At 42.5% G+C, this 13,990-nt stretch overlaps 1 protein-coding gene across 1 annotated transcript in view; it reads right to left on the bottom strand.

Annotated features, from left to right (window-relative positions):
• The window catches only part of MKRN2 (makorin ring finger protein 2), a 27,773-nt gene extending 13,783 nt beyond the window's left edge, over positions 1-13,990 (bottom strand). The window contains exons 1-2 of the mRNA XM_047834522.1: positions 13,875-13,990; positions 128-256 (exon numbers count right to left, since the gene is read on the bottom strand). Coding sequence (XP_047690478.1) covers positions 128-256; positions 13,875-13,900 — 155 coding nt within the window. The 5' untranslated portion in view covers positions 13,901-13,990. The remainder of the gene's footprint in view (positions 1-127; positions 257-13,874) is intronic.

The raw sequence follows: 13,990 nt of genomic DNA, 5'->3' as shown, positions 1-13,990 counted from the left end.
TTTGTTGTCATATTACTTTCAAATTAAATCTTTCCTCTCATCAATACCCACACTCCACGTGAGGAATCTGAATCCCTGACAGTAGTTAACTTGGGAGAAAAGCTGGGAGTAGCTGTGGAGCCCTTGCCTGCAACGAGTCCCATAGGCGCAGTAGCCCTTCTGATAGTACTTGCAGATGGTGGATGGCTTGCTGTTGGCCAAGTCATGTGAGAACAGGCACTGGTTTCCTTCCCGACACACACCATGCATAAAATACCTGAAGAGACAAGCAGAGGCATAAAACTTTTAGAAGCTTTCTAAAACTTTACTTTATAAGATCCCCATATTCTTAAGCCTAGCATATAAATGCTTATTATGCATATATTATGTATCAAGGCTCTATTAGGCACTGGAGATGTCCATATTTCCTGGATTCTAGGACAGTGATTTTGGACGCACAACTAATTCAACGAGATTTCTGGAAGAAAAATGATCCCATAAATTTCTGTTTCCAGATAACCTTCTTGATTTGAGGTGTTGCATATGTAAATGTGAGCCTCAAAACTGAGAAAATGCTCTCTGAAAATCTGTTCTCTCTGTTCTCACAGGGTTTAAAGCGTATGGTTGTAATGGAATTGCAAGACCTGAGCCCAAGATCCAGCCCTGCCACCTATGAGCAAGCCACAAAACCAACTTCCCAATGCCTCACTACTTCCATCTAGAAAATGAAAATTACACTTCCTACTTTACTGGGTTGTGGCAAAGATCAAGTAACGGAGTGCAGCACCAAAAGAAATATATAAGATGTTCCACCGAGAGGTCTAATTCTGGTCCTGAAGAAGTAACTGGGAAGCATTCTAATTCTGTCCAGCCAGAGTAGAGACACCTGGCAAATGGTAGAGAGATCCCAAAGGGACATGCCTTGGTAATAAGGGTAAAGAGTCCTAAAGTAAAGAGTAATTTTAAAAAGTTTTTTTTTTTTTTTAATGTTTATTATTTATTTTTGAGAGAGAGAGAGGAAAGCACAGAATCTGAAGTAGGCTCCAGGCTCTGAGCTGTCAGCACAGAGCCCAACGCAGGGCTCGAACCCATGAACCATGAGATCATGAGCTGAGTCACCCAGGCGCCCCAAGAGTATTTTAGACCCACCCTAATAAAGCTTAAAAACAAGCTTCAAAAGGATCAAGCTGACAGCAAATAACTGTCAGACAAAACCTACTTTAACAGTCTTTGAAGGAAGACCATAAAACCCAAATGCTCAAAAACACTCACAATGGCATCCAATAAAAAATTACTAGAGATGCCAAAAAGCAGACAAATGTGACCCATAACCAAGGAGAAAAATTAGTCAATAACAGGAATGACAGATGATGGAATCAGTAGACAAGGACTTTAAAAACAAAGATCATAAATATGTTCAATTATGCTGAGTATGAAAGAAATGGAAGATATAAAAAAGAACTAAGTGGAACTTCTGGAAGTGAAAACTACAATATCTGAAATGCAGATTACACTGCAAGAACTTACTGTAAATTAGAGAGTACAAAGGAACATTTCAGAAGACCTGAAGACACAGCAACAGCAACTATTCAAACTGAAACACAGAGAGGAAGAAAGAACAGATTTTTGCTTCTAGCTATGAAAGAGCCTTCCAATTAAAAACAAACAAACAGGGGCGCCTGGGTGGCTCAGTCGGTTGAGCGTCCGACTTCAGCTCGGGTCACTCGCAGTCCGTGGGTTTGTGTCCCGCGTTGGGCTCTGGGCTGATGGCTCAGAGCCTGGAGCCTGCTTCCGATTCTGTGTCTCCCTCTATCTCTGACCCTCCCCCGTTCATGCTCTGTCTCTCTCTGTTGAAAAAACAAACAAACAAACAAACAAACTAGAAAGCAGAACACAATATAGGAAACAACTGCTCTGAGACAGGAACAAAAGGCAACAAAAGGCAACACAAGACTGGTCCTTGAGAGAAGGGAAACGAGGTAAGCCCACATTCAGCCTGGCTTTCTGCTGAGAGGCACACTCTGGGCCTTGGTGCAAGGAGATGAACCCCAAGCAGAGCACAGCAGTCTTGCTGAGCTGAACAGACACAGACTGGAGTTCAAGGAGGCTGAGGGAATCTCTTTAAAGAACTTGTAAATAGTCACATACACATGGTCAATTGACTTTGGTAAACTTGTCTGCGTAACTCAATGGGGGAAAGAATGGTTTTTTCTTTTTTTTAAATTTTTTTTTTTTTCAATGTTTATTTATTTTTGGGACAGAGAGAGACAGAGCATGAACGGGGGAGGGGCAGAGAGAGAGGGAGACACAGAATCGGAAACAGGCTCCAGGCTCCTAGCCATCAGCCCAGAGCCCGACGCGGGGCTCGAACTCACAGACCGCGAGATCGTGACCTGGCTGAAGTCGGACGCTTAACCGACTGCGCCACCCAGGCGCCCCAAGAATGGTTTTTTCAACAAATAATGCTGGACCCAATATCTACATGGAACAAAATGAAGTTGAAATATTACGTGTCTGCTGATGTGACCCAATATGGATTAAGTACACAGCATAGCCTGTGATACATTCTAGCCAAAAAAATTTAACTTGAATCCAACAAAACTCCAGATCTAACCCCCAGTTTATAGGAAATGCAGGGGACTGAGAACAAGCTAAAAGCCATCACAAGAAAGCAATCAGATAAATATAAAAGAAGAGGCAGTACGTGGGCTAGGTTTCTTTAACAAGTAAGTGTCATGGAAGGAGTAGAGGGAACCTGAGTTTGGAAAAACAGTTTGGTGGTTTTTTTAAAACTTAAATTTACCATATGACTCAGTAATTCTACTCTTGGGTGTTTACACAAGAAAAATAAAAACGTATGTTCACACAAATACTTGTACATGAATGTTCATATAAGCATCATTCATAACAGCCAGAAAGTGTAAACTTTTACAATTCCATCAACTGGTGAATGGATAAGCAAAATGTAATATATCCATACAATGGTAATTATTTGGCAATAAAGGAGTGAAGCACTGATGCATGCTATAACATGGGTGAACCTCAAACACATTAGGGTAAGTGAAATAACCCGAACACAAACGACCACATGTTGTATGATCCTACTTATATGTAATGTCAAGAAGAGGGGCAGAGGTGCCTGCTGGCTCAGGTGGTAGAGCGTATGACTCTTGATGTTGGGGTCATGAGTTCAAGCCCCATTCTGGGCACAGAGCTGACATTTTAAAAAAAGGTCGGGGGTGCAAATCCATAGGGACAAAAAGTAGGCAAGTGGTTCCTCAGGCTGGGAGAAGGGGTAATGCAGAGTGACTGCAAATGGGCAGGAGGGGTAACTCTGGGGTGATGAAAATTTTCTAAAGTTTAATTGTGGTCTTATAAAACTCTAAATTTACTAAAATCATTGACTTGTACGCTTAAAATGGGTAAATTTTATGGTATGTAAATTATACTTCCATAAAGCTGTTAAGAAAAATTTAAAAAGGAGGGAGCTGTGCTAGGTTAGTAGACATTACATAAGGTACATAAGAACCCGATGCAATGTTTAGTCCAGGATTATATTCCAGTGTGAACAAACCAGATGTAAAAGACATGTTCGGAACAAATGGAGAAATCTGAGTATGGACTAAGATAAAATGAAAACTTACTGACATGGAAAGTTCAAGATTATTAACAAAAAAGCAGATTATAAAACAGCATTTATAGGGGCGAGTGAGTGTCTCAGTAGGGTAAGCATCCGACTTTGGCTCAGGTCATGATCTCGCAGTGTGTGAGATTGAGCCTCGCGTCAGGCTCTGTGCTGAGCATGAAGCCTGCTTGGGATTCTCTTTCCCTCCCTCTCTGCTCCTCCCACCACTCTCAAAACAAATAAATAGATTTTAGAAAACAATCCAGAAAGATATATAATAGCATATTTTGAAATGTTTACTTATTTTTGAGAGGGAGAGAGAGTGTGATCGGGGAAGGGGCAGAGAGAGAGGGAGACACAAAATCCGAAGCAGGTTCCAGGCTCTGAGCTGTTAGCATGGAGCCTGATGTGGGGTTTGAACTCATAAACTGTGAGATCACGACCTGAGCTGAAGTCGGAAGCTCAACCCACTGAGCCACCCAGGTGCTCCAATATATGATAACATATTAAGAGAGGCAATCTTTGTGGGCAAAGTATATTTACTTTCTTCTTTTTCCTGATCTGTATGTTCTAACATTTCTACCATGAACATATACTGCTTTTGTAATAATATATGGTTATTTTAGTTTTAAAAACATACACATTGGCAAGAGTATGGTTAAAAAAAATATAAAATGCTCAGTACAGAACCTATCTCACAGTAGGTACCCCCAAAGTCCAACTCTCATTAAAGTCCAGTAAAGAACAATGACAACTAAGCTGACGTTATAAAAGTGACCTGTGCCTTATCACAAAGCATGCAGAGTGCTGAGGAGACACATACCATGGGCTGAGAGAGGGCAACATCCCAGAGGAGGTCAGGTCCAAGCAGAGTCTGCAAAGTGGTAGGGATGCCAGTGGGAGAGAGGAAAGAGTGAACAGCAAGAAAAATGCACAGAAGAGAGGCACTGTAGGGGGTTCAAACAGGCCTGCCGAAAGATGACGCTGGAGCATCATTTAACTGTGCTCCAACTTACCCTATGTCAGCTGAGACACTGATGAGTGCATCTCAAAACAAGAGATAACAAATGGTCAAATCAACTTAGGAAATGGCACAATCTAGTCTTTCTTAGAGATTTACAACAGAGAGTAGCAGAGGAAAGGTTCTGAGAGTTCTGTCATAAAGAAAACTGTTTACAGGCATACTTTGCTTTATAGTGCTTTGCAGATACTGCATTTTACAAATTGAAGGTTTGTGGCAGTCCTGTTTCGAGCAAGTCTGTTGGTGCCATTTTCCAATAGCATTTACTCACATCTGTCTGTGTCACATTTTGGTAATTCTTGTAAGACGTTAAACTTTTTCATTATTATTATATGTTACGGTGATCTGTGACCAGTGACCTTTGATGGTGCTATTGTAATTGTTTTGAGGTACCATGAACCATGTCTATATGAGATGGCAAATTTAATCAATTAATGTGTGTGTTCTGACTGCTCCACCAACAGGCCGTTCCCCATCTCTCTCTCCTTCCTTTGGGTGGCTCCCCGTTTCCTGACACACAGTATTGAAATCAAGCCGATTAATAACCCTACAGTGGCCTCTAAGTGTTCAAGTGAAATGAAGAGTCCTAAGTTTCCCACTTTACCCTAAAAGCTAGGAATGATTCAGCTTACTGAGGAAGGGATGTCAAAAACTGAGAAAAACCAAAAGCTAGGCCACTTGCACCAAACATTTAGCCAAGTTGTGAATGCAAAGGAAAAGTTCTTGAAGAAAATTAAAAGTGCTACTCCAGTGAACGCACAAATGATAAGAAAGCCAAACAGCCTAAGCACTGATATGGAGAAAGTTTTAGGATGGAGAGATAACACCAGCCAAAGGCTAATTGACAACAAGGCCCTAACTCTCTTCAATTCTGTGAAGGCTGAGAGAGGAGAGAAAGCTGCTGAAGAAAAGTCTGAAGCTGGGCACCTGGGTAGCTCAAGTTAAGTGTCTGACTCTTGGAATTGGCTCAGGTTGTGATCCTGCAGTCATGAGACTGAGCCTCACATGGGGTCTGCGCTAAGTGTGGAGCCTGCTTGGGATTCTCTCTCTCTCTCTGCCCCTCCCTAGCTTGTGTGCATGCTCTCTCTCAAAATAAACAAACATAGATATATAGATAGATAGATAGATAAAGAAAGAGGGAGGGAGAAAGAAAGAAAAGTCTGAAGCTAGCAGAGGTTGGTTCATGAGGTTAAAGGAAAGAAGCTGTCTCCATTGCATAAGAGTGTAAGGTAAAGCAGCAAGTGTTGATGTAGAAGCTGCAGCACATTATCCAGAAGATCTAGATGAGATCATTAACAAAGGTGGCTACACTAAACAACAGATTTTCAATAAAAACAAAACAGCCTTCTAGTGGAAGAAGATGCCATCTAGGACTTTCTTAGCTAGAGAGAAGTCAATGCCTGGCTTCAAAGCTTCAAAGGACAGGCCGACTCTCTTGTTAGGAGCTAATGCAGTTGGTGACTTGAGGTTGAAGCCAGTGCTCATGTACCATTATGAAAATCCCAGGGCCCTTTAGAATTACGCTACATCTATTCTGCCTGTGATCTATGAATGAACAACAAAGACTGGATGACAGCACAACTGTTTACAGTGTGGTTTACGGAATATTTTAAGTCTACTATTGAGACCTACTGCTCAGAAAAAAGGTTCCTTTCAAAACATTACTGCTCATTGACGACGCACTTGGTCACCCAAGAGCTCTGCTGGAGATGTACGAAATTAATTATTATTTTCATGTCTGCTACCACAACATCCATTCTGCAGCCCAAGGATCAGGAAGTGATTTCAACTTTCAAGTCTTACTATTTAAGAAATACATTGTGTAAGGCTATAGCTGCCACAGACAGTGATTCCTCTAATGGTCTGGGCAAAGTAAATTAAAAACCTGGTTCCAGAAAGGCTTCCCCTTCTAGATTCCATTAACATTTGTGATTCATGGGAAGAAGTCAAAATATCACCATTAATAGGAGTTTGGAAGAAACTGATTCTAACTCTCATGGATGACATTGAGGGTTCAAGACATCAGGGGAAGAAGTTAACTACAGATGTGGTGGAAATATCAAGAGAACTAGAATTAGAAGTGGAGCCTGAAGGGGTGCCAGGGTGGCTCAGTTAAGCATCTGACTTCCATTCAGGCCATGACCTCACAGTTTGTGAGTCTGAGCCCCGCGTCAGTTCTCCACTCTCAGCACAGAGCCCACTTCAGATCCTGTCTGTCTATCTGTCTCTCTCAAAAATAAGCAGTTTTAAAATTAAAAAAAAGAGAGAGAGAGAGAGAGAGAGAGAGAGAGAGAGAGGAACCTGGATGGGTCAGTGGGTTAAGAACTGGATTTCAGCTCAGGTCATGATCTCTCAGTTCGAAGGTTAGAGCCCTGTACCGGACTCTGTGCTGACATCTCAGAGCCTGGAGCCTGCTTTAGATTCTGTGTCTCCCTCTCTCTCCGCCCGTCCCCTGCTCCTGCTCCTGCTCTGTCTCTTTCTCAAGAATAAATAAACATTAAAAAAAAAAAAAAAACGGAGCCTGAAGATGGGACTGAATTGCTGCAATCTCATGATAAAACTTAAAACAGACGAGGAGTTGCTTCTTATGGATGAGCAAAGAAGGTGATTTTGGGAGACCTATTCCTGGTGAAGATGCTGCGAAGACTGGTGAAATGACAACAAAGGATTTAGAATATTACATAAACTTGGTTGATAAAACAGTGGCAGAGTTTGAAAGGATAGACTCCCAATTTATTTATTTATTTATACATTTTATTTATGTTTGAGAGAGAGAGAGAGAGAGAGCACAAGAGGGGGAGGGGCAGAGAGAGAGGGAGACACAGAATCCGAAGCGGCTCCAGGCTCAGAGCCCGATGCAGGGCTCGAACTCACAAACCATGAGATCAGGACCTGAGCTGAAGTCTGACGCTTAACTGACTGAGCCACCAAGGTGCCCCTGGACTCCCAATTTTTAAAGAAGTGCTGCTGTGGGTAAAATGCTATCACACAGCATCCCATGCTGCAGAGAAATGGTTTATAAAAAGAGAGTCAATGGGGCAAATTTCATTTTTGTCTTTTTTTCCCCCTTAAGTTCACTTATTTATTTTTGAGGGAAAGAGAGCGAGCAAGTGAGGGGGGGCAGAGAGGGGGAGAAAGAGAGAATCCCAAGCAGATTCCATGCTATCAGTGCAGAGCCTGATGCGGGGCTTGAACTCATGACCTGAGTGAGATCAAGAGGTCAGATGCTTAAACAACTGAGCCACTTAGGCACTCCTAAAAGTATTTTTAAATGAAGGTATGTGCATGGTGTTTTAGACATAATGCTATTGCACATTTTATAGACTACAGGATAAACATAACTTTTATATGCACCAGAAAACCCAAAAAATTCACTTGATTCACTTGATTCCAAAATTTGCTTTACTGCAGTGGCCTGGAACCGAACATGCACTATTTCTGGGGCATGCTTGTACAGTTATCATACACACCTTTTCCCAGGCCTCTTTCAGAAAAAGCCACTTGAGCTGCAAGATGGAAGACAGATTTGAAGAGGACTGAAAGTGCAGGGGAAGAGCCTGTTAGGAGGCTGCTTTGTAAAGGAGCTTTATCTGTGAACCCATGTTTTAACTTATTTAAAAAGACATTTTATGGAGAATTCCAAACACATATGAAACATATACAGAAGTAAACCAAATGGCAGAATGAACTCTCAAGATGTCCCAGCACCAGCTTCCACATTATCAACTCACAACCTTCTGGTTTTACCCATTTCCTCCTTCTTCTATATGATTTTCACAATTTATCTTTTTTAGAGAGGGCTAATAACTCAGATGCCTCTTGAATAAAGACTTTTGGGCAAGGAAGGCCCTCCCTCCCTCTGAAAGAGTATATTATGAGAAATACATGAAATGTGAAAAAATACCAAAGATCTACTGAACAGTACTATCAATACTAGCCCGTTCACTTCAATAGCTCAGTTAACCCCAGCAATACTGTAGTACCACTACACCCACGATGCAAGTAGGGAAGCTGAGGCTCAGAGACCAGTGAAGACTTACAGAAGGTCAAATTGCTAGGAGGGGGTCCCCAGCTCCAATTTTCCCAGATACCCTGACCTTTTCCAACCAAAACTGACTTCCCTGTCACTCTGCCTTTACCCATGCTGTGGCCCCTGTCAAAAACACTGTAGCCCACCTTTTGCACTGAATTGTTTCCAGCGGCCTTCCTTCGTGGACCAGCTTGAACTCATGACCCCAACATCAAGAGTCATATGCTCTACCAACTGAGCCAGCAGGCACCTCTGCCCCTCTTCTTGACATTACATATAAGTAGGATCATACAACATGTGGTCGTTTGTGTTCAGGTTATTTCACTTACCCTAATGTGTGTATAAAAGTTAAAAAAAAAATCAGCACCAAGAGCCAACTCTGAATGACAAAGAAAGACAGATTACTACCATGATTAGTAAACTCATAAATACTGGACGAGAACAGGCTCAAAGTGGCTATATAAACAGGTCCACAAAAAATAAGATCTAATAAATACTTCTGTAATAGTTTCCTTTGGAGACACTAAAGATTTCAAAAAAAAAAAAAGGGGAAAGAAAGAAAAAGAAACAAACAGAAAAGGTGAGTAGGAGACTACCAGAGGTTCTCTACCAAATACTATTTGTTAACCAGGCATACAAGAGGACAGATTCTTCGTGGTCCTACAAGGGTGCCTTTTATAATTCTACCACCTCCCGTAAGTCTTCTTCAATCTGCCTTCCAAACTCTGCTCATTCACTCTCTTCCCCATTAGGAAAACAAATACTTAACCATCAACTAGAGCTTCTAATTAGTCACTTATAAGCTGGTGACTTCATGCAAGACATTTCACTTCTGTAAGTGACTAAGCTGAGATTTAAACAGCTTCAAAAATAACTTCTAGACCACCATCAGTGCAGTGCCTTCAAGGGGAGCATGAAATAAGGGTTATGTAAGAAATGAAGCCAGCTCAGTCCTATTTTTGTAGCATATGTCATCATTTCCACTCCCCAGCGACAAACAGAAAACTAGTTTGAACACATCCTGCCTGTCCTTTGAAGCATCTTGTCAACTGCTCAGAGCTATCCCTCCCCATCTATGTTATACTAAGTTTAATCCAGGCCTCTCTCATACTGCACCTTGTAATGAATTTCCAACTATTCAATCTTAAGGGATGGGTCAAACCATCCCTTATATCTTCCTAGAGAGAAGGCTGAGACATGAACTGGGGTGGGGAATGGGAAGGGGGTGAGTAGTATGAAGGGGAACAGTGCATAACTGGAGACTCAGAGTAGGGAGATTTCTCGGGGGGACTCCAAAAGGGTCTGTTATCCTGGGTGACCCCAAAGGACCATAGCTACTATATGTTGCAAAGGACAGGGGGCGCCTAGGTGGCTCAGTCAGTTAAGCGCCTGACTTCAGCTCAGGTCATCATCTCGTGGTTCATGGGTTTGAGCCCTGCATCGGGCTCTGTGCTGACAGTTCAGAACCTGAAGCCTGCTTTGGATTCTGTGTCTCGCTTTCTCTCTGCCCCTCCCCTGCTTGGGCTCTGTCACTCTCTGTCTCCCAAAAATAAATAAAACGTTAAAACAAAACAAAACAAAAAAATATGTTGCAAAGGACATCAGGTTCATTTCTAGCCACAGAACCACTAGCAGCTCTAGCTGCAGTGCAGGACTGAGCCAAACAAATTCAATTTAGTTTCTTACATGCCTTTCAATGGTGCATATCTTTAGCAAAATGCTTCTGCAAATCATATCTGAGTATATGGGTAATCTACATTCTCAGTGTCACTTTTCTTTACATTTCCTTACATATTTTCAGACTTAAATTTTATGGCTGTACGGCATGTGATAACAGATCCAGTGACAGGTAAAGGGGTTAATGCTGGGCCTGGTGGTAGGCCTGAAATAAACGTTAAAAGACGTAGGGATGAAGTATAGTGTAATAGTTAACACTGTGAAATCAGAGAGCTTGCTATATGACCATGAGCAAGTTATTTAAATCTCCAAGCTTCAATTTCCCCAACCATAATATAATAATTGTATTCCATAGACTTCTGTGATAGATGACTCTGAGGTCTGGCTGAGACCATGCATGTAAATGCTTAGCCTACCACCCCAAAAACACTCTATGATGGTTTGCTGTTACTGTCTAATCCCTTAACTAACTCCGCGGGTTAGGCGTTACCATCTCCATTTTATAGATGAGTAAGTTGTGGCACAGGTGGTAGCAGGATCAGAATCCCGAACTGCCCAACTCCAGATTTCAAGCTCTTCTACCACTCACTGGCTGGCAAGGTCCCTCATTTTTTGTGATTCCAAGCTTGATGTTCCAAGGAAACAAATTCTAGGTCTTTGCCTAGTGATGATAAGACAAAGGAACCTCTATCATAGAAGAAAAGAAAGTGGTTACCAAGCTATCATAAAGGCCTGCACCAGGACTTAAAAAAAATTTTTTTATGATTATTCATTTTTGAAAGACAGAGAGACACAGAACACAAGCAGGGGTGGGGCGGAGAGAGAGGGGGACACAGAATCTGAAGCAGGCTCCATGCTCTGAGCTGTCAGCACAGAGCCCGACACGGGGCTCGAACTCACGAACCGCAAGATCATGACCTAAGCCGAAGTCGGATGCTCAACCAACTGAGCCACCCAGGTGCCCCCCCCCCCGACTTTTTTTTAATGTTTATTCATTTGTGAAAGACAGACACAGAGCACAAGCAGGGGTGGGGCGGAGAGAGCTGCACCAGGACTTTAAAAACAGACTGGAAGACATGGGAAAATAGTTAGCAAGAAGAATCAGCAAAAATAATTCCCAGCTTGTTTGTGGATAGAGTGGCATGGGAGAAATCAGAAGAGCTGATTGACAGCACAACTGTGTGAGTAGCCATTCTTGCCATTCCAGGCAATAAACATATGGAGTGTCTTTGTCATTAAATTTGGGAATCCTAGCATTTCAACATCCATCTCTTAGAGATGTCTGCATATCAGAATAAAGGCAAAACTTAAACTCTGTCCTGCTGCTATTCAGAATAAGCATGTACATCACATGCCACAGCCAGGAAAACAAAGCAAAAAACACTTTTCACCTTCAGATAAATCCAAAACAGCTGAGCACCCTGTTAAGGCCTGGTCTCCCAAAATAAATCCTATCTTGGACATTTCCTGTGAGTTACCAATGTCTGGAGATAAGACTTTTGTGAAGATAATACAATGTGAGAAGCTTTTCCACCATGAAACACTAATGTGAACTTGGTACTCTAGGTAATACTGCAGTTTCTTTTCATTTAAATGTGTTCTAGTTTTTTATTTGGTGACGCAGTCCTTGCGAGACTGGACTCCCTCACACCCTTTTGCAAGTAAACTTCTTTTACTTTCTATATATTTTTACGTGCATTTTCCTTACATAGACACATATGAATAGCTTTAAAAATTCCTGTAGCGAAGAAACTTTATCATTTCCCAAATTTATTTGGATGTCATCGGGTCAATGAGCGCATGGGCTCCGATGCCACACCTTGGCCACTTAGAAGCTGAATGACCTCAGGCAATCACTTCAGTGCACAGGCTTGGTTTCACAATCTGTGGAACAGTGAGGGTTGCTGGGTTACAGGCGATGTGGCCGTTAGAGCACCCAGCGCATTTTAAGGGCTCCACCAAACATCAGTACTTAAACAGAAGTGATCCCTTTCCAACATTCCAACCCACTCTTGAGTTTATATGCAACAACATCCTGCAGGATGCCCCTGTTAAATTAAATTAAATTAAAGCTTTCAGGTTAGGCCATCTCAGTGCAGAAGGAAAAAAAAACAAGATAATCTTGATTTAAGTTTTTGCTCCTGCATTTAGATGTGAAGTTAGGAGTAAGTTCCAAGTCCTTCTCTGTAAAACTAGATACTATAAAGAGTTAAAATTCAATTATAAAGCATTACACAAATGTGTACTCTTTTGTGGACACATCTTAAGAAGAGTAACCAAAATCTGCTTTACAATTACGCACAACGCTTGCTTCATACAAATAAAAATGAACACAAACAGGTCTCACAAAAGATATTTCTAACACAGATAACCTATTTTCTGTAGACACTGAGTGCAAATTTCTGACTACTGCTTCATATAAGCCATGGCCTTGGATAAACTGGTTGAACAGTTAATACATATTAATACTAACTGAAAACTTTTTACATAGTCCCTTCTCAATTATTCATGCTAATTAAGAAGTAACAACATAGATGAGAATTTAATAAACTGTTTATTACATAATCAAACTATACAACTGATTTTGGGGGGCAATGTTTCCCACACACTGAAACCAGTTATTAAAATTTGTACTGTCCAAGTATCAGGCCAACAAGACTAGGAACCCAGGATTGGTAAGCCACAAGTTCACCAAGGAACGAGGGTGTTACACAACCAAGCTCTTTCTGCTTCACAGGAGCAGTCGCAGTGTAGCATCCGGTTTCGAATTTTCTACACCATCCATCCATTACCGTTGTACTTCTCCACATAAATGGGTGTCTCAGTAAGAGTGTCACTTAATCTCTTTCGATCTGAATTTCCTGTATTGTAAAATGGGAATTATATCTTCCTGGCAGTGTTATTGTGAAGTCTAGTGACAATGAATATAGAGCACTTGGAAATACGCGAAGCACTTCACCAACTTTCAGTAAATACTACCCGACATTTTTATTTCCCTGCACAATTCTTATTTGCTGAGTCTGTAAATTTAGGCCGCAGAGATCTTCAAACTCTTGGGAAACGAAGACCCCTTTCGGGACCCCAGCTCGTTCTAGGCCCTGATTATAGATCAATAACCTATTCCTGTGTGGTATCCCCACTGGCAAACGATCACTTAGAGTCTCCTTACCCAATTCCAAATCTCCTTTTCCAGCTAAACTCCAAGTTCCAAGGGCTCCACCCCCACCCTCAGGCCTCAGCGACCTGCACGGCCCTGGCTAGCTCGTCCTTCCAGCTCACAGGCCCCGGCGCTGGCCTGACCTGGGGTCTCATCCCAAACACATAGCCACACACACGCCAGGTGACCGGTTCCCGCCGCAGCCCGAGCTCCGCCCAGGAAAGCCCGACCGCGAACAGCTGAGCAACTTTTCAAGAATCCGCTCAGCCTCAGTTTCCCTGGTAGTGGGGCTGGGGTGCACCAGCCGCCAAGGGGCCGGAGCGGGGGCTTGGGGGGGCGAAGGGAAAGCGAAGTGGCCCGTTACTCCTGGATCCCCCGCACTAACCTGCAAGTGACTTGCTTGGTGCTCATGGTGGCCGGGCTTGAGGGCCCTTGTCGCGCCACCGTCTCTCGCTCTCGCCGCCGTCGTCGTCGCCTTGGCCCTGCCCATCCCGCGCGGCC

The sequence above is a fragment of the Prionailurus viverrinus genome, chromosome A2 (genome assembly GCF_022837055.1).
Source record: "Prionailurus viverrinus isolate Anna chromosome A2, UM_Priviv_1.0, whole genome shotgun sequence".
Lineage (NCBI taxonomy): Eukaryota > Metazoa > Chordata > Mammalia > Carnivora > Felidae > Prionailurus > Prionailurus viverrinus.
This window is presented reverse-complemented; position numbering and strand designations above follow the sequence as displayed.